Source organism: Mchenga conophoros, linkage group LG14 (assembly GCF_057382185.1).
Source record: "Mchenga conophoros isolate Kocher_MC1m ecotype Shallow Benthic linkage group LG14, M_conophoros_male_GT1.1, whole genome shotgun sequence".
In the NCBI taxonomy this organism is placed as follows: Eukaryota; Metazoa; Chordata; class Actinopteri; order Cichliformes; family Cichlidae; genus Mchenga; species Mchenga conophoros.
Window position 1 is genome coordinate 25,917,054 of NC_140539.1, and position 25,185 is coordinate 25,942,238.

The window sequence follows — 25,185 nt, forward strand, 5'->3', positions numbered from 1 at the left end:
AAGAAGAAGAAGAAAAAATAGTGTTCATGCATTCAGTTAACAGGATAATGAACACGTAAAACCCATGTAGTCAGCACTGACTGGATGACCATGATTTGTGTCCATTATTTTGGCGGTGTTCTGATGATGGATGGTGTGTGTGTGTGTGTGTGTGTGTGTGTGTGTGTGTGTGTGTGTGTGACAGACACACTGAGACACTTGGAAAAGTTCTTAGAAAGAATAAAGGTATCTGACATTTCCTGATATGATAAACAGCAGAAGAGACAATTGACAGCACACTACCACCATCTGGTGGCAAAACACTGATGCCACCACTTGCATTTATTTACCAATCAAATACACACAACTGTTTGCTGATTAATTAGTTTAAACTATGTGAAAAATAGTGAGTGACTGTAAGTTCAGAAATAAAATTAATACAATGTTCTAAAATCTTTTGGATGTGGATGTTTTGGACATGAGATGTTTCCTTGTGTTCTTTTCTGGCCTTAGTAGAATTATGTAGCACTTGGGGGCAAAGATGCAGCCCAGCAATCCATAACTTGAGGCCAAGATAGCAAACACCTCTGTGACTGTGGAGTACTTTCCAGGAGAGCTGATGTAGGCAGGAATAAACGCTATCCACACAGCACAAAAAATTATCATACTGAATGTGATGATTCTGGCCTCATTGAAATTGTCCGGAAGTTTCCTGGCCAGAAAAGCCAAGACAAGACAGAGAAAAGCCAGCAGGCCAATGTAGCCCAGGACCAGAGCATATGCTAGATGGGAACCTTTGTCACAGAGAAGAATGACAATAGGGCTATCACGTGGCATTAGTTTTTGTGGCATTGGGGGAGCAACAACCAGCCATACTGTACAGATGATTACCTTTATTTAAAAAAAAAAGTACATGTTTAGTATTTCAACTTTTTAAAGAAATGCTCCATAATTATTCTTATCTTAATAAAAAGTAAAAATTCTTTACCTGGACAAGTGTACAACAGGTAATGATTATCCTTTGCTGCAAAGGCCCAAACCATTTTATGACATGACTGCCTGGAAGTGTAGCCTTAAAGGCAATTAGGACCACTATGGTTTTCCCCAGAATGCAGGAGATACAGAGGACAAAGGTAATTCCAAATGCTGTGTGGCGCAGCAGGCAGGACAACTTAGAGGGCTGACTGATGAAGATCAGGGAACACAGGAAACACAGAGTCAAAGACAAGAGTAGCAGGAAGCTCAGTTCAGAGTTATTAGCCCTAACAATGGGGGTGCTTCTGTGACAGTAGAATATGAAGGCCACAAAGCAGGTGCTGAAGATGCCAGTGAGGGAAATAACCATCAGAATGATTCCCATAGTGTCACTAAAGGAAAGGAACTCCATCTGTTTGGGGATGCAGGCAGTCTTCTCAGCACTGGACCAGAACTCTGGCAGGCATTGGATACACTCTATGGCATCTAAAGGAAAGACAGAAAGGCCTTAACTGCCATATTGTGACTTTTCCACAGCAAATGCACTGGGTAAGTCACATTGTAAACAGTAATGTGGCCAAATGGCATTTCCTCACCAGTCTGATTGCTAATCTCCCCAGCTGCACAAACCACACAATCATGGCAGCAAATAGGGAAGTTAGGTCTGATTGCTTTCCGGGTCCCTGGGGGACAAACATTGCTGCATACTGACAAGGGAACCTAAGGCAACGTGGAATCACAAACTACACTGGTCACATAATGAAAACCTGAATATACAAATTACAGTTCAGAAAATTGTTGTTGTATTCTGCTGAGACCCTTACTTTGGTTTGGTTACCAGTCCATAAAATGTTCTCTTCCTGGATTTGAAGTTTATGGTGTGAAGCTGCAGTTGTCTCATCAAATTTACCGACAGTGACAAAATCCATTTTTCCATTTGGCTTCAGCTGCCAGTTAACAAGGTCATACATGGCTCTAGGGTCACCATTCCCATCAAACTTTGTTTCGTCACCAAAAGTGTTGAAATATTTTACCTGTTTTATATAATGAAGCAGCTAGAAAAAAAGTAGATATGATCATTTGAGTAAAGTGACTTCTGTAAATTTATAATGAATTATTAAACAAAGTAGTACCTGCCATGGCTTTATACTGTCCATATCTGGACATGCTTGCTGAAGAAATGGTCCTTTTCCTTTCACACAGCTTCTCATAGCCTTGATTGCATGGGCAAGGGCATACACAGCGTTATAGACATTGTAGGAAATCCTTAGCTGTGACACATCTGAATAGATATTTGCTATGCTCCCCAACTCTTCTGTTCCAGAGCATGGAGGATTACCCTCAGTATTATATTTTTGATCTTCAGCCTCTACACCCAGACTGCACTGAAACACCTCTTCCCAGAAGGGTGCCAGGAAGGGATCATTACTTGCATCTGAGCTTAAGGGATTCAAACGAAGAAGGAAATCTCGCAATCCAGGTATGTCTGCTCGCCGAATGGCAAATCCCATCGAACCCTGGAGGATGTGATGGTACTTTCTAGGGGTGGAAAGAATGGCAGCTGTGCTCCAAGCCTCACTGGCCAGCCATTGTATCCCAGCAAGCTCCATTCTGAATTCATGAAACATGTAGATTTGTGTTTTTACAGTGATAAAAAAACATTATAGACTTAAAGTCAGCAAATAAAACAGATGATACTGAGGACTTGTGGAAGAATCCAACCTGAGCACTTCATCAAACAGAGCTGCTGCGTCTTGTTCCACGGCAAACACCAGAATCACCCAAACCCCAGATGATTGGATGTTGGAAACAATAGATGATATCGTGCTCTGCGCTCTGTTCTTAGGTATAATTTCATGAAGAGCAACACAAGCACCCAACTTTGTAACCTAAGAGAGCAATAAAGAAGATAAATAACAGTAAATATCATTTTCATAGTTATTTTAGTAAGATACTCAAAGAAAAGGAAAAGAATGCAATTTTATTATGAATACCTTTATTTGTAATTGTCTGACTCACCTCATTTACAAAGATATTAGCCCCACCACGACCATAATCATCATCCCCTGCAATCACACCCACCCAAGTCCAGCCAAAATGCTTGACAAGTTGTAGTAGTGCATCTACCTGGCAGTAGAAAAAAAACCAAGACTAACACAGAGAACCAAAACAAAAAACAAATATAAAATAAAACAACAACAAAAAACAATGCAAAATATATTTTTGTTTGAGTGTTGCAGTGAACCTGGAAGAAGTCACTGGGCATGGTCCTTAAAAAGGCAGGGAACTTGTTTTTGTCACTGAGACATGCACAGCTTGAGAAATAGCTAACCTATAAAAACAAAACAAACAAAAAAAATCCCATAAATTTCAATGTAAAATAAAACCTTGATGATGACCGGTATTGAACCTTAAAAGACTCTTAAATTAGTCTGTTGGATTTAATTCACAGGCCTGACCTACCCTAGTGGTAATTCAAAAAAAAAAAAAATGACAATAAGCAATGCACACTACTATGTCGATTACAGAATATTTTACAAGCTGTGAGAAACCTACCTGTGGCACATGAAAGACTCCCAAGAAATGAGCTACTACAAGAGACTGAGTAGAGCCCCCATCTCCAATCACTGCTGGTATGGACTCATGACAGACTCCTTGCTGCTGTGTATTTCCTGCTGAATTGTTCTCTGTACCCCTTAACTCTAATACAGCCTTTAGAGCCTGATGGGGTGTACTGCATGAATCATATATCTTATAGCCCAGTGTGATGTTGGGAAGGAGATTGCCCTTTCTGTTAATTTCCTCAATGGCAAAGATCATAGTTTGCATCCAACGGAATGTCCGAAAATTAAACCTGGAAGAAAACAGCAAGAAATTTACATTTGAGATGCACGGGTTGACTGGCCAGGGACTAGAACTGGATGATTTCCATTGTTCTGAGTCAGGACTGGTAACTGGCATACCAGTCTCACGTAGTCTCACGTCATGCATGTACAACACATGCACAGTGATGCAAGCAAATAGTTACTTGTTACATGGTACCATGTTGCTAGGATACAAGCTCCTTTCTGTGAGAGTAGACACAAAGTTCACCAAAGCTATCAGGTAGGGGACTACAATGAAAATAATCCTGTCAACTAACATTTGTGACACTTAAATTATCTTAAAGATTAAAGATTTCTAACAAAGGCAATGTGGCACAAGCTAAAGCTAACAAGAAGTCAAATGGGTTGATCTAGTCACAACCCAGCAGCCTCAGTATGCACAAAGGATCACTAATTATAAGGAAAATAATGGAAACAAGTTAAAACAGAGGAAATGATCAGTGTCCTGTTATTTGGTCAATTTATAAACATTCTGGAAAATTATGTCAGCAACTGACATTTGTTTTGTTACATAAACGTGTTGCACCTGTGTAAAGCTGGGGGTACAGTGTGTGCATTAATTACAGTTAATTGTTCTTAAAATAACTTTATTTTCAGTTGGTTCAGTGAGAGAAGATTCTCCAACGTATTGCAGTTTGGGGGAAATTGTAAAGCTTAAGTTATTTTGTATCCATAATAAACAAAATATTTTGCATTAAAAGTTTATTTTTATTTGTACATGCTTTTAATTATAGCTCTTCGGAATCAGCAAAAATGATATTCCCAAGTAACACTATATTTCAACATCCTTAATGTGAAGTTCCAAACAGCAATGTTAAGGATATTTAAAGAACTCTTACCTCGTGCACTGGGTAGACGGAGGTGTAGAAGTGAAAGACAGACTGGGCTCCACCACCATGTCATGAAGGGAGAAGAGTCCTCCTAATATGATGTCCCCTTTTTTTTCCAGTGCAGGCAGGCTCATCGTGCCAGGAATTATCTCACATTGATCTTGGTACGAGTCATAGGCAAAAATCCCTGTCCACAAAAGACTAAAGAGGACAAGCCTTGCTCTTCTCCATGAAAGACTAAACTTTGTTAATGTCAGTGTCATCCATAAAGGGTTCATCCTTTCTGGAAAATAAATAACTATATACATCTGATAGTAAATTTTGCAAAACTTATAGAAATTTGACCATGACCAAAAAAAACTAATAAATTAAAAAACAGTTAACTTGTTAAGAAAAAGCATGAAGAATGCATCATTACATCATTAACTTATGCTGACACAAACACAACATTTAAAGAAATTTAACATACAGTATTTGGCCAACATAAGTTGATTAATATAAGCTCAATCTAGTAGTTAAAATACTTTCTATCAATCTGCTGTATCTTCCACCCCTACCAGTGGTGCACAAATAACTGTATAGTCTTTGGCATCAAGTAAGAGATGCTGCCCTGTATGATATATATGCTCTCTGTCTCATGCTGCAACTGTCAGATTGGCACTATCTCCCTGGAACTTATGATCAAAGGAAACAGAACATGAGGTTCACAACAAGTAACAACAACAACAAGGAACTGGGATGGGCACCTGACCATAATGAAGAAAGACATGAGCTGTCTCATGTCTTAGTGTTATGCCTGACTAGGTATTCATCCTTCAGGGATAAGGAAAGGCACATAGTAGTGCAGTGTTAGACAGGGCTTCTACACTACATCACACGTGAATACATTACTTTTAGAACATACACACAGCTGTACTTTTATCAATATAAAATACATTAAATTGACTTACACTGATTTACTCTAACCCTGAACCCTTTCTCCTACAATTCCCTAAACTTTTAAGGTACATTTAAAATAACCATAATTCAGCCATAATTTGATTTTTATGCTTTTAGGATTTATGTTCTGACTTACTTTTGGTGCCTAAAAGAAAGGTCAGACTCTGGAGTAATTTAGTGATTATTAATGAGTCATTGGTGTGTTTTGCATATTGTTATCAAGACAAACTCTGCAGGCTACAAAACACAGCAAAGCAGAATGAATATCACATGTTGTATGTTGTGCTGCCTTAGGCCATGCGATTGTGTTATGCACCTAATATGTCCCTGAGTGATGCTCAGAAGTGGAAGGATGGTGTCCTAGGAGACAGTGTTTAGTATTAGGATACGATAATCTCTGTATTGTTTAGTTGAGCTTTTTAACAAGACCTTGGGCTCAAAGGATCAAATGCTCTCATGGGAAAGGATTAACATTATTTTATTCTAAAAACAACTTGATGAAAAGAAAAAAAATAGACTGTAGTTAAAAGCTATCGTCGCTGGGAGATGGGTATCATGGTAAGTGAAGTTCCTCTCTTATAACAATACAAAGACAATATAAATGAATCAACTTTCTAAAAAAGGAAGAACAGAAAGAAAATACTGAGTCACAGTTAAGATCTTTGTCTTGCCTTCCTCCCCTCACCCCAACTGGCAGCCCCTCGCTGAGCCTGGTTCTGCTGGAGATTTCTTCCTGTTAAAAAGGAGTTTTTCTTTTCCAATGTTGCCAAGGCACTTACTATGATATGTAGGGGCGGTTTTTCTGTTTTCTTTGATTATTTTAGGAGTTCTCACTTGCAACATCGTCACCATTTTCTCTGCAACAGCTGGAGTTAAGCGTGTGAGAAATCGGGCAGGGCAAACTGTATGGAGATCGCACCAGGCTATTGGTTCTGAATGATTATGATTCACTAACATGGTGGCGAGAACAAAATAGACTGGTATGCAACACCGTTACCACACATTTCTGTCATTTGACTTTAACATTCCATTCTTGTACCTTACATCTCCCATCATAAATCAGACAGACACACATACATATATGCACATATATCATTATACACACACACACACACACACACACACACACACACACACACACACACACAGTTGCTAGCTCATATATAACAAATTAACTTACTGTTCCTCAGATAGATGATTTTGTTGGCCCTTACTGGACACTGACTTTTAACAATACATGAATGGATGGTTGTTAGTGGCATATGAAGGAATCCAGATGAGGGTTGATACCTTCATGTTTGAGGCCAGTGAAGTGTCATGTGTTGACTGTGAAGCAGACAGGTAAGACCCATATGCTGGACAAATGCGCAGTTCATTTCCCCAAATTTGAAGTGTAGACCGGTGTAGACTTTGTGGTCCCATATATCCCACAATTCATAGCGCGGCGGTGGGTGTGGATATTTTGTTTCGAAAAAAACGGCGGATGCCTGAAGCGTGGCCGCCAAAGAGTAAACTTCCAAAAGTAAGTACTGAATATTATGTCACTTATTTATGTGCGATGTATGTTTAATAATGAAGAACATTAAAACATTACTGTTGGCCACATGTTGGCAAATATATGTGTCATTAGTGATGTTTGTACTTTCAGCGTCAACTTGGTTTTAAAGCTTTTACTTTAAAATATACGCTGTTCAATAGTTGACTTAATCTTACAGAGAATGTGATGATTTTATAGATAATTAAAGTCAGTCATATATCCACAAACACAACAAGCTGAAAGTCAGTGATGCTGCTCGGTTTGCAGTCGTGAATATCACGGCACAAGCAGGATTCACTGCATTGTTAATGTTTGCTATGTTATATTGCTGCCTCTGTTCGGTGGTGTCGAGCCAAACAGACTTTAACATGTGTTTGAACGAGCTGACGTTTCACTTGTTAAGCTGAAAGAAAGATGCTTTAATCACAAGAATCACACATGTGTCCTGGGAACCAGGGGCGATTCTAGGATCAGAGCTTTGGGGATGCTGAGCACCCAGACAGCTGCGCAGCCAGGCAAGATAAACTTTACTCGTCACGATGAGACTTCTTCCCTGTCTCTGTCAGTCCCTGCATTCCTAAATGTCTCCAGTTTTCCCGAGTTCTTTCTGATTGTCTCCTTGGTGCATTTAAACCCTGTTCCTCCCTGTCCTCATCATCTGTTGTCTTCGTCTCCGTTATCAGTCATCATAATTTTACCATCTCTGTTCAAGTCTGCAAATTTCTTTATTAAATCATAAGATTCTTAAATTCATCAAGTCTCTCTGTGCCTGGGTCCTCGTCACAAAACATGACATCACTGTTTTGTACATCTTAATACAATTTAATCTCCAGACTTGTGAAAGAAAAGCAAAACACTTTTTTGAAAAGTCTGTAACAAAACCATCAAATCTAATCATGGTTATTTAAATGCTGCAAAAGAAGAATGGATTGGAATAAAAACAAATACATATCCTAACCTTAACTACTGGGGGAGAATAATGAATGATGCTCATAGTGAGTGATTTACTTAATCACTTTACTTTTTACATACACATTTTTAATGTGTATGTAAAATATAATACAGATACATAAAAATACACTTCAAAAATAGAAGTCCTTGAAATGTACAAATGTACAAAATATTAATTTAAAACAATTATAAAAATGGAGGCAACTTTGCCAATGGTACAATGTATACTATGTATGAAAAGATCTTTATTGCAGATACTACTATGGCTCTGCAGATGTTTTTATTTCATTTTAACCTATTTCGCCTCACCTTGAGGTTAGCACATCTGTCTATCACTTTTGGTGGTCAACTCTCTCAAGCAGTTTAAAAGTGTCTGTTTTGCCTGTCACTATTCCCTGTCTGTTTTCTTACCTGGTTCTTCCTGACCTTGTAATTTCTCCTCACGTTCCCCTCTTTCCTCTCTCCCTCTTTGGACTGACAATCATACACAAATAGATTGTATTCAATTAAATGAAAAAATTACATTAATATGAAAAAAAAATACTATTATGATCACTAATGAAAAAGTCCTCTCTCAGTGTACTTTCAACCAAAAGGCAAATAACCAAACTACATGTACAGCTGATAGAAGATATAAATATTGAAACACTGATCCAGCGAACTGCGTGTACTACGAAGCGTGCGGTCGCTGGATTGGGACACAGCCAGAGAGATGCAGTCAATACATACACAGGAGGAGATGGGGAAGTGGAGACAGCTGGGAACACAGCGGGGGCAAATCAGGAGTAACGACACAGGTGAAGCAAAGCTGAACATAATGCACAAGAGACACCGGCCACCACAATAAAACAGAAAGCATAACCACTGAGACAGAGACAAAGACACGAACTTGACATGGACAAGAAAGGTAAACAAACAGAGACACAACTGACTTCATGAGGAAGGACATGGGAGGAATGAAATCTAAAGACTAGATAATACAACAGAAAAAGTAAATAAATATAAAACAGAGGGATTACAACTACAATAAGAACCAAAACCTGGAACAGAATCTTAACTGCAGAATATTAAATAAAACAAAATCAAAGGTCCAAACACATAAATGCTAGGTCGCAGACCGACAACTATGAAAACAGATTGTTTTATCTTTTCTGTTTTGGAGAAAGTCACTGCTACAAGTGGTCTGAAGTAGCTTTGGGTATTGGTCGCAATTGAGAAGGATGAAGATTAAATTCCACAGACAGATTAGTTCTGTCTCAGCATTAATGTGGGAATTGTAACCACACTTTTTCACTGATGCTTCCCTTTGTTGGATTTACCTTACAAGCTCATTTCACTGGACCCCGCCTGGTAGAGTGACAAATCAGTGACATGCAACACTAAATCTTGGAGAAACTCTAGGAGAAATTATATAAAAATGATGAAATTATATCTTTCTTGGGACGCCTTTCTAGGCTGCATCGCGTTTCATGTGTGTTGCTCCTGCATATCATCCCTCTGGTGACAGGCTGATTGCTGAAAGGAGCATAAATTGAAAGTTTCGGAGGTCTTGCTTAATTTACAGTCATCTCTGTCCCATCAGTCTGAGTCTGCAGATATTATCAGCTCGATAGAGAACAACTTGTTCATTTTCTTTCTTCCTTATTAGATGTCATTTTTGCGCCGTTATATTGATGTAAAGGGCTACAAACAACTAGTTTGATAATCAGCTAATCCAAATCCAATCTATCTATTTATCTGACTTCTTTTTCTCATCTTTACGTTAGGTAGTGAGGTTAGGTGTAGTGTAGTTTCTTTCTTTTGGTTAGGATATCTTGATCTAATTGGAGATAAAATATCTGAATTTCAGGAGCAGGACCATGCCTCCAAACATGCTCATTCCGGTTCTCATCTATATATGTCCCCCAAGTTTACATGCCCCACCGTCCCAGCCCTTTACAATTCGTTAACGTCTTCACTTCTATTTAGTACATGGGGATCTGCCAGGCCCGGGAACCTCCGCCAGTCCCCTTCGAGGCCTTTCCCAAACCGTAGCTCAATTTATGTCCAAGCCATTCACCTTTATCTACTAAAACGATGTAAAACCTCATATGAGGACGTGGGCCCAGCGAGTGAATCTATCTATCATGGAATGCATGTCACACATATCTAATTCCTTAGATTTGTTTGTCTGATATTTTCAGCTAGAACGATCTCTTTCTCAGCCTCATCCTAGAAGGGACATAACATGACAGTAAAGGAAACACTCTGGATTTAGCAGTCAATTTGAATTTAAAGTATTACCTGTGGCTTCAGCTTTTAAGTATAAGCTGGATTTGCAGAATGCCTGGAAGGTGAAGAGCTCAGAAATCAGGAATAACATTGAGTATAATAAGTGCAAAAATTACATGGCTGTATCGAGCACACAGAAGAGATTAAGAACATAGAATTACAAATTCTAGCTGGCCTGGAAACACATTTTCTCTGCTGTTCTAAGGAAAATGAAAATGATCCAGGCAATATGTATGCCTATACTCTACATGCACTCTGTTGGATATATATGGAAAAATAAAGAACCTCTGGTTGTGATATGATGGTATAGGGCTTGATTCACTATGCAGATCAAGCAATTCCTTGTTGTTTCTCACACAGTGAATATTGAGCAAAATTTCACTGCCTCTCACTGTCATGCAAAAATCATTTCCTTTTGTACTGGAAGAAGTAAGAGACCTGCGGCCTATTAGAGTCTTCAGAATATTCAGTCTCCAGGCTAATAGTCTGTTCAGAGAATGAAGGTTACTTCAAACTTTGCTGTTTGATTTTCAGCATTTTTAGCATGAATATTTTTTCCCACAAAATCAACTTAAAGCCAGTGGTGTGGGGCAACTTTTCTTATTATTATAATAAAATAATAATAAAGAATCAGCTGAATTAAGAGGCTTGAGCAGACAAAGTTAACTGTAAATATCTACACAGTGGGGATTGAAAATATGAATGAAAAATGAATCTGATGTGTTGACAAAGCAGCTGGTTAAACATATTCAGATAATTTCATAGATGCTACTTCGAAAGTGTACCTACTCTCCCATCAGATTACCATCAAAGACCAGTGGTTTATCCATAATGTGCACGTGCAAATTACAAGAAAAACACAGCTGGCCTTTCAGCTTGTCCAGTTAAAGTAATTTTTAATGGAGAATGGACACGTCCCCAAAACAGAGAGAAGTGGGTTTTTTCTGAGATTGACACAAGTGAAGCTGACTGCAGCCACAAGATGGCAGCAATATAAAGGATGGATGCACATGTTAATTGACAGGCGCGAAGATCTCTGACAGTGACAGCATTGTCTGAGATAAAAAGAAAGAGGTTGGTTTCCTATGGTACACATTATTATATATGTATTTTTAGACAGCATTGCTTGCCTTGCTTGTCCTGTCAGAATGCCACAGGAGTTATGGAAAATTTTGAAAATTCTTGTTATTAATTAAAATGGTAACTATTAAGCAAACTTCAGTTAAACACCACAACTTTTGATTTTCCTAAAATAAATCTCATATCTCAAATCCTATACATACTACAGGCTATAGTAAGAAGGAACAATTGGGTGGCATACACACAGTTGTACAAGCTATTTGGATAGAGCACCACTTTGCTAACGTTTGGAAGAAGACCCAAAATGTCACAATAAGAAGAAAGGGAAATTGGTTAGGATGTTCAGCAACAACCCAGGAACCACCAAGCCTGCCAGAAACTAGAAACTGCTGAAAAAGTAGTGTCACTGTCCACAAGAAGCCAGTTTTACATAACCATGGACTGAATGGTTCAAAATTGCCACTTTCAAATCAATATTCAGCTGCCCAAATTGACAAGCCAAATGATTTCTGGGAGAAATGCTTTATGGTCAAACAAGAAAAAGATCAAACTATTTAGCCAAATTGACAAGAGGTATTTTTGGAGTACGAGTACCAGTTATTAAGCATGGTGGTGGTATCATGCTCTCGGGTTATTTTGCTAGTACATTGCACAAAGTCAATGAAATAATTAACATCACCTCAAATCAACAGCTTCAACTTAAAAACAACTGGTTGTTCCAAGACAACAAACATCAAAAGTGATTTTGAAACTGATAAAGTTATAAAGTAAAGAGTTGTCAGTTATCCAACCAGAATTATGCTAGAAGGTTGTTGCTGTCTACCAGGAGCATTTGGTGTGGTGCAGCATTTGGTGTGGTGCAGCTCGATAAAAGTCATTTAAGGGGTAGTGGTCACATCACAATTTAGACTCAGTGCCATCTTATAAATGTATAGATATAATATACGATTTAAAATATATATGCATACGCTTATGTATAACATGAAATATGTCACACATATTCACAGACACAAAAGTTTTTAAATATCCTTCACTTGTGGCAAGTTTTTTTGATGTTTGCATGTCACTTGTTTGTGAACTTGTAGATGATGAAAACAACATGTGTTGTCTTAATCTGAATGAATAACAACATGCATTGAAGCATAAGTGTGTGCACTTGGGAAGCACTTAAACTTGTTTGTGAGCATATTATGAAAGGGAAACTATGTTATGACATCAACCTAAACCTGCCAATTTACCTTTTTCCCAGAGGGGTGAGAGGTAGACAAGGGGCAAACTGGGCAAGAAAAGACAAGCAAGTGTTTTCGACAAGACTGATGACATCTGGCCCTTAGGATAGAAAACAAGCGTTCACCAGGTGTTGCGTTGAAAACTAATTAATTTAGAATTTTTTTAATTGAAGGTTACCTTGTTTCTCTCAAAACAATTAGCATTGATGCCATTAATTAGTGAGATGGCAGTGAGACATTAGTTACTGTCACCTGCAATTATTAGTTTAATATTGAAGAGAAGAAAAAAAAACTCTTCTAAGTTAACTTTAAGAAACATACACACATACTGAGTACAAAGGTATACAAAGTATAAAGGTTTCTATTCAAGGGTGTCATTGTTTTCACAATTTGAAATTAAACATTACATTTCAAAGTAGTTTATCTAATTTATGTTCAAGCTAATGCTGTACATATATATTTATATTCATTAGGTTTACAAGGATTAAAAATATCAGTATGAGTTCAAATAACATTGGCTGTATTCAGGCCACTCAAATCTCCATCATGACTTTCAGACTTCATTGTAACTCTAATTCTGCTGAATATCTTCTATTTGATTGTCATCTACCCACAATTTAATTGTAATTCAGTTATCTAGCTGTAAAACCTTTTAGGCAGAACTGGGAAATATAGTCTTTTTCTTCTATGAGCACAGTCATCTTTAGAATTTCCCTCGTTGCAGCCTTTTAAAAAGTATCCACACGTCATCATCAATTCTTTGGTAAATGTCATATTTTGATATGGACACTTGGGCCTGTGACTATCTCCTAGTATGCAGCAGAAATCAGGGCAGTGGGAAAAGACTTGCCGCCAAAGATGACCTTAACCAAGTACCCCTATTGGTTCCATTGAATTTTGGCAAACAAAGCAATTGTTTGATTTCAGTCCTTTTGTGAGTTTGCACTTCACATCAGAAGATGTTTCTCATTATTACTGAATGTCACCGTTATACCTGAAGCCCAGTGATATTTTGCAAACATTTGGATTTACTCTTAAGATTGTCCCTGTAAGAGAAACTACTGTGACCTTATAGAGTCATGAGAAAAGAAAGTACATCTTCTTTCAGTTCTAAGGTTTTATGTATCTGGACATAACAAAAAATAAATAAACCATCTGGTCCTTACCAGGTTCAAAAATTATTTCAACACATTTTGAGGTACACAGCAATAAATAATCTAACATACATATTACATACAGTATATCATTTTTGTTTTTAACAAAAACTATCCCAGAATGAACAAACAATGAGTCAGAAACTATCAAGATGACTCAAGAACCACCTTTAGCAACATAAACTTGAAGTAATGTTCTGCATATCTTTACCAATCCCTCACATCACTGAAGAGGAATTTCAACCCAATACTATTAACACTATTGCTTCAGATTATTGATTATTTGTGGGCATTTTTTTCCCAGTGATAGCATTCTGGCCAGGGTGAGGTCTGTCACTTTGATTCTTTACTTTCTCAGGCATTATGATTTGCTGCTGTGCTTTGGATCACTGCTCTGTTACATGATGTAGTTTAGGCCAAGCTTTAGCTCTCGGATAGATGATCTCACATTAGACTCTACAATACTTTGGTATCAATGTGCTCAGATTCTGTGGTGAAATGGGCCCAAAACATCACCCCTCTACCAATGTGCTTGATATGTAATAATTTCCCCCAGGGATCAATAAAGTATTCTGATTCTGATTCTGATGTGGTATGAGGCGTCTGTGCTGATGTGCTGGATTTGGTTTCTAACAAACATGCATTATGGTTAGACATTTCCATTTTCTTCTCTGCTTTTGAAAGGATATTATTCCAGAGGTATTGTGGTTTATTAGGGTGTTGCCATACTTGTTAAGGCTTTTTTCTAATTGTACTGTCATGAACTTCAATATTTAACATGCCAACTTGGGCCTATAGAGTCTGAGATGTGACTCTTAGGTGTTTTTGCAATTTCTTTTAAACATTGCACAGTCTGACTGAACAAGTCCCTTAATTGGTTTTAATTAAAGACACAACATTGAATTTTAGGGCTTATCATCATTGAGGTTAAGAAATTAAGAAATTAAGTTTCAATCTATAATAAGAACACACAGCCAGTGTCAATATTGGTGTGTCTGTGGCCATGCCACGTAAAAAAAAAAAAATAAATAAATAAATAAAAAAAAAAAAAAAAAAAAAAAATATATATATATATATATATATATATATATATATATATATTTAACTTGTCACTGTGCTTATGTTGAATTTCTTTATATTTCCCTCATGTGTTGGTCTACTTTTTGTTCTGTAATTGTTGTATATGTTTGTATTTATATGCATTTTTGTCCCCTTACAGTGTGTGTATGGACTAGTAATATTGGCTGTATACAGTTTTTTAGTTACTACTACTACTACTACTACTACTACTACTACTACTACTAATAATAATATGCTGCTGCTGCTGCTGCTGCTGCAGCAGCAAAATATACACCATAACTGGAATTAGTATGGTTTTCAGTAATTCCACAATACTACCAGCAGATGACAGTATTGTCCATGGTATGGTGATCCAATGGAGGTACAAAGAAATCACTGATTTGTGATTGTGTGTATGTGTAATTTGTTAGGAAAAGTATTTTACTTTTTTTCTTTTATTTTCATTGATTTAAATCTTGCACTACATACTGTATTGCTGTCCCAGATGTGTTCTGTATAAGAACAAAATTAGGTTTCAGCTTTTATAATTTCTTATTTATTTCTCTCTTTCCATGTTCTACCCCATAATTTAGCTGACTTGTATTCTAAGTTCCCTGTTATGGTAATACTGACCTTCCAAGACTAACTCTAACACTTTAGTGTAGGCCGTTCACTCTTGCAACACTAAAATGCTCTCCTGAATATAAAGATCATTTAGTAATAATAAAGAACATCACTGGACTGCACAGAGATCTGACCTGATCCCCATTAAAAAAAGAACACAGGTAATAATCATCTGCTGCACTGCTACAAACTTATAAATACTACATAAGTGTACCAAAGGAAGCAGATCGTTTTTGGATTGTTATCGAAATGTAGCTTAAATATTTATTATTTGTCAATGTTTTGCTAACCTACCCTGCAACAACCCTCATAATACCAAAGAGAATAAGCCTAGGTGTATAAAAAGTTCAGATCCAGTTGATTGATAATATGTCTTTTGACACTAAAAAAAACATATACGAAGTTACCTTCTGACTTTCATTCATTTCATCAAGTTCAAAAAGTAAGATCAATCATAGACTTTGGCCTTGACGGCACCAGCTCTCCAGTGGACATCATAAGGGTATCATGATGCAACACTCCTGGAAACAAGTATCTGCTAAGAGGATAGGTGTGTGAGCTGAGTGTATTCTGGAGGGAATTTCTCAGTTTGTTATTGTGCTTGTTACTGGGATGAGCCACAGGTGTAGGTCATGGTCAGGCCTTAGGCACCTGCACTTCAGCACCTGTGTTCGAACTTAATCAATACCCAAAGGTAAACAACCGTGACTGAAACACCAATTTAACTTTGCATAAACAAAATTAACAATATCTTTTGGTAATTCAAAAGGGCCCAAGAGGCACACCAGCTGCTACTGAACATCCCTTTGGCTGAAAGGCAACAATAACAAAATTAATTATTGCAAGGCTCAATACACTGCTAAATCAGTTATGCTAAATTGTTTATTTTGCTTCCTTGTCAAAAGTGTAACTTTAATCCCCTAATCCAAATGCAATACCTTCTTAAAGTGCCACACAGGGAAATAACTGAAAATACAAGGTAAACATGCCAAAAGCATTTAGCACAAATTCAAATCAAGAATGATTATGTGTAAATCCCCATGCAATATATAATGTTGTTTTTTGTTTGTTTCTTTTGTTTTTATTTCACATTCAAACTTTCTGTTCAAAGCAGACAGAACAAAGAAAGAAAGAAATTGACCGATTAAAAAAACAACAACATATTAGCCCAGATTTCTAGATTACTAGATGTAGGATTCCACATCACTATGTTCATCCAGCTGAGGTTTTGTTAGTCAAAAAGACTTTCAAATCATCTTCCCCAACTGTTCATAACAGTTTACAAAAAAACAATAGTTACTATCGAAAACTACTGCACTAGTTGTTTTCTGAAAAAAATGACTTACTTGGTATGTCATGTTACAATATTAAGTGTAATGAAAAAGGCAGATATTTGGGTCACATTACCAGGAATAATGTACACGGTTATGACAGTGTTCAGCAGTAATACTACCATTTGTATGCTGGAACACAAATTTCCTATGTGATCTAAAATAGTCAATATTAAAACTTTGCAGCATTTTGAAGCCCTGCAAAATGGAAGTGCCTTGTTTGTATAAGTCCCCAAGATGAACAACTGCAAACCATATACTATATTTAATTATGGTCCCCACTTTTCATACCTTTACATTTTGAGGAACTGTATGTACACTGATGTATAAATTAACTAACTCTAAAAATGTAATCTTATTGAGCTACAGTTACACAAGATATGGTATTACTTGTGTTTTCACAAGTCTGTGTTTAATTCACTTGTAAACTTCTGTTTTTCATTTGCAATGATATGGATCTATATATTATTGTTTTAGCACTGCGGTTATTGGAACACTGTTAATACAGTGGAATAAGTAAATCGGGTATAATTGAAGATATTCACAAATACATGTATGGATAAAATACTCTTGTAATTGTTTTTTGAAGACATATATTCTCATTATTTTCATTACAGCAAACAGAGTGTGTACAATCATATGTATAAAATAAAATAAACTGAATGAAAGAAAGGGAATCTGAACACTTTCAAGTTAAACATACGGTAGCATTCATCATCTCTACATTTTGAAATCAAGGCCTGCTGGCCATAACTCTGTGTGAAAATAGCCAAATAGTACATTTTACTCATAAATCAAATCCCACTAAACATCATATCTATATTGGGTCCATCAATTCTGGTCATGGATTAATGTCCAAAGCAGGTCCAGATCTTGGACGTCCAAACTTGGACGTCAATATGATGTTCAACGTTTGAGCTTTGGACTGGGTAATATTTCTGGACATTATGTGTCTATGACAGGTGCAGGAAATGTACATTATTTATACATTTTTTTAAATCATTTTTTAATTACAAATGTGTTTTATTACAAAGAGCTTATGGTTGTAAGAGGAAGTGAACATGATTGTGATTGGTAGAGAAGTTGCAATGACAAGTAGGAGAAGTTTGTGAAAGTGTATATGTATGAACTGGACTATCTGCTCGACAGTCTTTGTCAACGCGCACATTTTCCAAACTGTGAGAAGCTGGGGACATGTCCACCGAGCAGCTGCTCACTTTTGTTTTAGCTTCAAGAGCCTGCGGCATCTTGGAGATGTGCACTGATCACTCTGCATTTCTTTGTACATAAATGTTATGATCTAGACCCATTTCAGAAGGTGGCATACTGTTCCAGATCATTTTCCAATAACTTCATTTGATTGTCTCAGCCACAAATGATAGCTATAGACGGATACAAAAGTGTAAACAAAGCAACAAAAAGATTAACTGGTAGTCTATAGAAAACATGTCCTTTACCCTCTGAAAATATGTGACTACTGACACTATCCGGTCTTTAAGTGATGACGTGACGAATCCTGCTTCCGGGCCTAAAGTAGTCTGTGTTTAATATGGCTTTTGTGTTGTTAACATGTTTAATGTTATGTATTTTCTTCTATTTAATCTCAAAAAGCTCCTAAAACAGTCAGTGATCACTGTTGACCTCCCTCGGCTTTCATTACTGCTAATCATTTATTTAAGCTCAGTTTTTAAAACCTTAGGATGTAACTACAGCCCAGCCCATGCAGCAGTATATGAATGACTAACCTTGTATTGTGGATGGATTATCTCAGTTGTTCTCCTGGCTGAAGTTTGGTCCTTTTACAGCATCCTGCCATGCGATTACATTTGTTCCTGACCACCGAGAACACTCACGTTAACTTTTATCGAGTGGAAAAAAGTTAGCTTGTTTACATTATGTGTGTGTGAATGCCAGAGTGAATGAATAAAGTGCTTTGGGTGCCTTGAAAAGCGCTATATAAATCCAATCCATTATTATTATTATTATTATGCTCACATAGCTGTGTCACTAGCGGTCACGTAGCAAATCATTATATACCAGCTAGCCAAACTTCAGTAACCCTACAAACGTCACTGCTGTTCTGACTTCATTTATGTTGGATGTGATAGAAGAGCCGTACGTTTGAATTTGTTTCCAAAATCCATCAGTCAGTATTTAGATGGAAGCTAGCGAGCTAACTTTCTGCTAATTTCTAACTCCGTTAAATGTCATAAATTCCGTTTTCATGGATGCCCGGATGTTAAACTCAATTGTTACACCTGGTAGAGCAGAACACTGATCATTTTATTACAGATGAAAAACTTTAGACAGTTTTTCAGCTCTCAGTGATGCCACAGTGATCATTTGATTTATGGACCTGGAGTTTGAGCCCAGACACGGCTAGTGACGTCAGACTTAAAGACCGGATAACAACAGTATAAAAACAACATTTAAACAGGCTTTAGGCTTTAGGCTAAGTTTTGTTAAGTTTGGCATTGAGAAGATGTCCACAACAACCACAGTTTGACTATAAATAGCCTGTACATGGAGGTCCTACAGACATCTACACTAGATGTTCTGTAGACGTTGAGAAAAAAATGTCACCTGGCATTACAAAACAACCCCTCCAGTGGACCAAAACTGGATGTCCAAAAGTGACATATTAAAAAGGTTACTCTGACATCACTTTGCATAGTGGGATTAAATTAAAATTTTAAGTATTTATGGATTTTTTTTCAAAATGCACAAGTTTTATCTAATATTTTATGTTAAATCCTCAAATTGTGTATAATTATGCATTGATATCCACTGGACTTTATGTTTGTTGGTCTGAAGTTATAATTTGTTTCATTTGTTTAATATAAATTTGGAAATCTAAAAAACCTAAAATTGTAACAAATCATTATCAACACATAATATCATGACGAGGCCCAATGAAAGTTTTCCTGTCTCTGATTGGTTGGTAAAAACTAACGTATCCTGCCATGGTCTAAGATAAAATTCTGCTCTAACCCAGACAAGAGTAGCTTTTTCCCACCATAATGCATACATAGAAGATGTTGTCATTGATAACAGGGCTAGTGTTCATTGGATTTTTTGCATTTCAAACTGTAGAGGAGAAAGCTTCTCTGTGTCAAATGCTGGGGAGTCCAGAGTTTCCTATGATGTCAAAAGAAGGAGATGTTATGATCGGTGGAGCCTTTTCCATCCACAGCAAAATAACATCGCCTTCACTTGTCTTTACAGAGAAACCCAAACGCCTCAGGTGTTCCAGGTAATTTTATGCTATTAACAAAAATACTGAGTTTTGTGACAGTAAACACAAGTTTATATTTCCTTGTCATTTCTCAGTGTCAACCTTAGGGAGTTTCGATTTGCACAGACGATGATATTTGCTATTGAGGAAATAAACAAAAACAGTTCTCTTCTTCGCAATGTTTCTATTGGATATCGTATTTATGACAACTGTGGCTCAACACTGTCCTCAATGCGTGCAGTTATGGCCCTGATTAATGGTGATGAATGGATGCTGGGAAAGAGCTGCTCTGGCCAATCAGCTGTGCATGCTATTATTGGGGAGTCTGAATCCTCTTCAACCATTGTTCTGTCACAAACTACTGGACCATTTAAAATACCAGTGGTAAGAGGGATGTTGATGGATATTCCATGTATGCATATGAAATGTAAACTTTCCTTATTCTGTCTCTCTTTCTTGCATCTTTCTATTGTGTGTACTCAGATAAGTCATTCAGCTACTTGTGAGTGTTTGAGTAGCAGGACAGAATATCCTTCTTTTTTTCGAACCATTGCCAGTGACTTTTATCAAAGTCGAGCCCTCGCTCAACTGGTCAAGCACTTTGGCTGGACCTGGGTTGGAGCAGTCAATAGTGATAGTGACTATGGTAACAATGGCATGGCTATCTTCCTCGCTGCGGCCCAAGAAGAAGGAGTATGTGTGGAATACAGAGAGAGGTTTCACAGGGCAGAACCAGAAAAACTTCTAAAAGTGGTTGATGTGATCCGTAAGAGCACTGCCCGGGTTATTGTTGGTTTCCTGGCCCATGTAGAGATGAACAACCTTCTGGAGCAATTGAGTCTGCACAACATCACTGGCAGACAATTCATTGGAGTGGAGGCCTGGATTACTGCTAACAGCCTTGTGACTCCTACCAGCTTTGCTGTATTGGGAGGCTCACTGGGCTTTGCAGTGCAAAAGGCTAATATCAGTGGCATGGAAGATTTTTTAGTCAAAGGCTTTTGGGAGACAGAATTTCAGTGTAAGGAGGCAAACCAGGACAGTATGATAAATACTACATTTTGCAAAGAAAATCAGGATCTAATGGAGCTGATAGATTATGATGATGATGTGGCAGAGCTGAGATACTCCAGTAACATTTACAAAGCAGTCTATGCTGTAGCCTATTCTCTGCATAATATCCTAAAGTGCTCAAACATTCAAGGGTGTGACAAGAAAGTTCATGTTACTCATAGGCAGGTAAACTAAACTAATGACTAAACTTTTCTTTGTTTTGTACATCAAAATAGTGATATTAATATAATGGCAATATATGACACAGTTTAGTTTTCTGGTCTTCAGGTAGTGGAGTCCCTAAAGCAAGTGAACTTTACTATTAAGAATGGGGATCGAGTGTGGTTTGACAGCACTGGAGCAACTGCTGCCAGGTACGAGGTGGTAAACTGGCAGCATGGACCAGATGGATCTGTTCAGTTTATACCAGTTGGCTATTATGATGCTTCTCTACCTCCTGGTCAGAGGTTTGTTCTTAAAACGGAAGCCATTGTGTGGCCTGGAGGAAGCAAAGAGGTAAATATTTTAACTGATAAAACAACAGTTAAAAATGCGTCTCTTCAAAAACTTTCACATATTCCTCTTTATTGGATCTGAAGTTGCCTGTCTCAGTGTGCAGTGTCAGCTGCCATCCAGGAACACATAAAGTTCTTCAAAAAGGAAAGCCAGTCTGCTGCTATGACTGTATGCCATGTGCAGAAGGAGAAATCAGCAACACCACAGGTATCACAGTCCTGAATTACAGCAACGTGCATACACTGTTTGCTTTCTACAGTTTATGTGTCATGTTTAAGTCTTCTGTGGTACAGTTACTGATTTACAGTTACACTGATTTAATACCAATAACGGCAACACTATTTTCATTACAGATTCTAATGACTGCAAAAAGTGTCCTGGAGAATATTGGTCCAATCAAAACAGAGATGCATGTATATTAAAAAATGTTGAGTTTCTTTCCTTCACAGAATTTATGGGAAAGATTATTGTGTTTTTTACTTTCTTTGGTGTTCTCCTTAATTTGATAGTGGCTGCTCTATTCTTAATCAAGAAGGACACTCCACTGATAAAGGCCAACAATTCTGAGCTGAGCTTCCTGCTGCTCTTCTCCTTGACTCTGTGTTTCCTGTGTTCTCTAACTTTCATTGGTCAGCCCTCCGAGTGGTCCTGCATGCTTCGACACACAGCATTTGGCATAACTTTTGTGCTCTGTATCTCTTGTATTCTGGGGAAAACAATAGTAGTACTGATGGCCTTTAAAGCTACACTTCCAGGGAGTAATGTCATGAAATGGTTTGGACCTGTACAGCAGAGACTGAGTGTTCTAGCATTCACTCTCATACAGGTATTGATTTGCATTCTTTGGCTAACAATAAACCCACCATTCCCCTACAAAAATATGAATCATTACAAAGAGAAAATTATACTTGAATGTGCCCTGGGATCACCTGTAGGTTTCTGGGCTGTGTTAGGATACATAGGGCTGCTGGCTATGTTATGTTTTGTACTTGCTTTTTTAGCTCGAAAGCTGCCTGATAATTTCAATGAAGCTAAATTTATCACTTTCAGCATGTTGATATTCTGTGCAGTGTGGTTAACCTTTATACCAGCTTATGTCAGCTCCCCTGGAAAATTCACAGTTGCTGTGGAAATATTTGCTATTCTGGCATCAAGTTATGGGCTACTCTTTTGTATTTTTGCACCAAAATGCTATATTATTGTAATTAAACCTGAACTGAACACAAAGAAACATTTGATGGGAAAAATACAATCAAAATAAATCAAGGCACCAGTTTTATTTCAAATGCATTTAGTCGTATACTTTTTGATTTCACTACTTACCCTTACGTTTTGGTGTGACATTCATTTTCACATGTATTATATTTGTATTTTCTAGTTTTTCAAAAATCTTCAAAAAATTGTACAAAGTGAATGTACGATGTTTTCTGTAGAATGTAGAGTTTTCTTTTTTGTATTGATTTTGATAATTTTATAGTGTACTAATTCTAACACTGTCAGTAATATTAACAATAACAATCAACAATAAAAATGTGTAATAAAAATTTGATACACTTTTTTTGGTTCATTATTAAATTGGGAATTAAGTGAATATAACGTTCTTTAGTTTAATATGAATAAATTAAACTAAAAAAAACTACTTGTCGCACTTTATTATTAGCATAGGTATAGTCTACAGTATAGACAATGCCTTCTGATTTGCAAACCTTTATCATGTACACATGAGTCAAAAAGCTTTGTCATTACAAAATAAAAATGCTTGAAAAAACACAGAAACCTGAACCTGATCCTGCAAATTGTTGGATTATTGCAGGGTCTTTTTACCTTATAATATAAAGCACCTTGAAGCAACTGTTATTGTGAATTGCTGTTATATAAATAAAATTAAATTGAATCAGTTCTGAACTGAGTTCTGTGTTTAATATGTTAAAAGTAATTTTTTCAAATATTGCAGTATGCACTTGTGAACCAGGCCTCTTTCTCAGGCATGACCTGTTCACACTCAACCTTTTAAAAACAATCACTCCTCAGCACTGATCAAGTTTGTTGGACATAGTACAGCCTCACTGACAGAAAAGTGCAAGGTACAGTGGGGCAAAAAAGTATTTAGTCAGCCACCGATTGTGCAAGTTCCCCCACTTAAAATGATGACAGAGGTTAGTAATTTGCACCAGAGGTACACTTCAACTGTGAGAGACAGAATGTGAAAAAAAAATCCATGAATTCACATGTAGGATTTGTAAAGAATTTATTCGTAAATCAGGGTGGAAAATAAGTATTTGGTCACCTCAAACAAGGAAAGTCTCTGGCTCTCACAGACCTGTAACGTCTTCTGTAAGAAGCTTTTCTGTCCCCCACTCGTTACCTGTATGAATGGCACCTGTTTGAACTCATCATCTGTATAAAAGACACCTGTCCACAGCCTCAAACAGTCAGACTCCAAACTCCGCCATGGCCAAGACCAAAGAGCTTTCGAAGGACACCAGGAAAAGTATTGTAGACCTGCACCAGACTGGGAAGAGTGAATCTACAATAGGCAAGCAGCTTGGTGTGAAAAAATCAACTGTGGGAGCAATCATCAGAAAATGGAAGACATACAAGACCACTGATAATCTCCCTCGATCTGGGGCTCCACGCAAGATCTCATCCCGTGGGGTCAAAATGATCATGAGAACGGTGAGCAAAGATCCCAGAACCACACGGGGGGACCTGGTGAATGACCTGCAGAGAGCTGGGACCAAAGTAACAAAGGTCACCATCAGTAACACACTACAACGGCAGGGAATCAAATCCCGCAGTGCCAGACGTGTTCCTCTGCTGAAGCCAGTGCATGTCCAGGCCCGTCTGAAGTTTGCCAGAGAGCACATGGATGATACAGCAGAGGATTGGGAGAATGTCATGTGGTCAGATGAAACCAAAGTAGAACTTTTTGGTATAAACTCAACTCGTCGTGTTTGGAGGAAGAAGAATACTGAGTTGCATCCCAAGAACACCATACCTACTGTGAAGCATGGGGGTGGAAACATCATGCTATGGGGCTGTTTTTCTGCCAAGGGGACAGGACGACTGATCCGTGTTAAGGACAGAATGAATGGGGCCATGTATCGTGAGATTTTGAGCCAAAACCTCCTTCCATCAGTGAGAACTTTGAAGATGAAACGAGGCTGGGTCTTCCAACATGACAATGATCCAAAACACACCGCCCGGGCAACAAAGGAGTGGCTCCGTAAGAAGCATTTGAAAGTCCTGGAGTGGCCTAGCCAGTCTCCAGACCTCAACCCCATAGAAAATCTGTGGCGGGAGTTGAAAGTCCGTGTTGCTCGGCGACAGCCCCAAAACATCACTGCTCTCGAGAAGATCTGCATGGAGGAATGGGCCAAAATACCAGCTACTGTGTGTGCAAACCTGGTAAAGACCTATAGTAAACGTTTGACCTCTGTTATTGCCAACAAAGGTTATGTTACAAAGTATTGAGTTGTATTTTTGTTATTGACCAAATACTTATTTTCCACCCTACTTTACGAATAAATTCTTTAC

General features: G+C 37.6%; 2 protein-coding genes across 2 annotated transcripts; one reads left to right on the forward strand and one right to left on the reverse strand.

Moving 5' to 3' along the window:
* Positions 1 to 426: 426 nt before the first annotated feature.
* On the reverse strand, positions 427 to 4,947 carry LOC146559843 (extracellular calcium-sensing receptor-like). The gene is made up of 10 exons (XM_085244350.1): positions 4,679 to 4,947; positions 3,511 to 3,808; positions 3,200 to 3,286; positions 2,974 to 3,081; positions 2,677 to 2,843; positions 2,088 to 2,565; positions 1,779 to 2,009; positions 1,551 to 1,674; positions 968 to 1,440; positions 427 to 870 (listed from the first exon to the last, which is right to left on the reverse strand). The coding sequence occupies exons 1-10, from the start codon at positions 4,945 to 4,947 to the stop codon at positions 427 to 429; spliced, it is 2,679 nt and encodes an 892-aa protein (XP_085100476.1).
* Positions 4,948 to 19,954: 15,007 nt separating this feature from the next.
* On the forward strand, positions 19,955 to 22,909 carry LOC146559844 (extracellular calcium-sensing receptor-like). The gene is made up of 6 exons (XM_085243646.1): positions 19,955 to 20,097; positions 20,175 to 20,463; positions 20,563 to 21,318; positions 21,421 to 21,648; positions 21,732 to 21,855; positions 22,002 to 22,909. Exons 1-6 carry the CDS (start codon positions 19,961 to 19,963, stop codon positions 22,907 to 22,909), a joined length of 2,442 nt encoding a protein of 813 aa, XP_085099772.1. The 5' UTR covers positions 19,955 to 19,960.
* Positions 22,910 to 25,185: the final 2,276 nt, after the last annotated feature.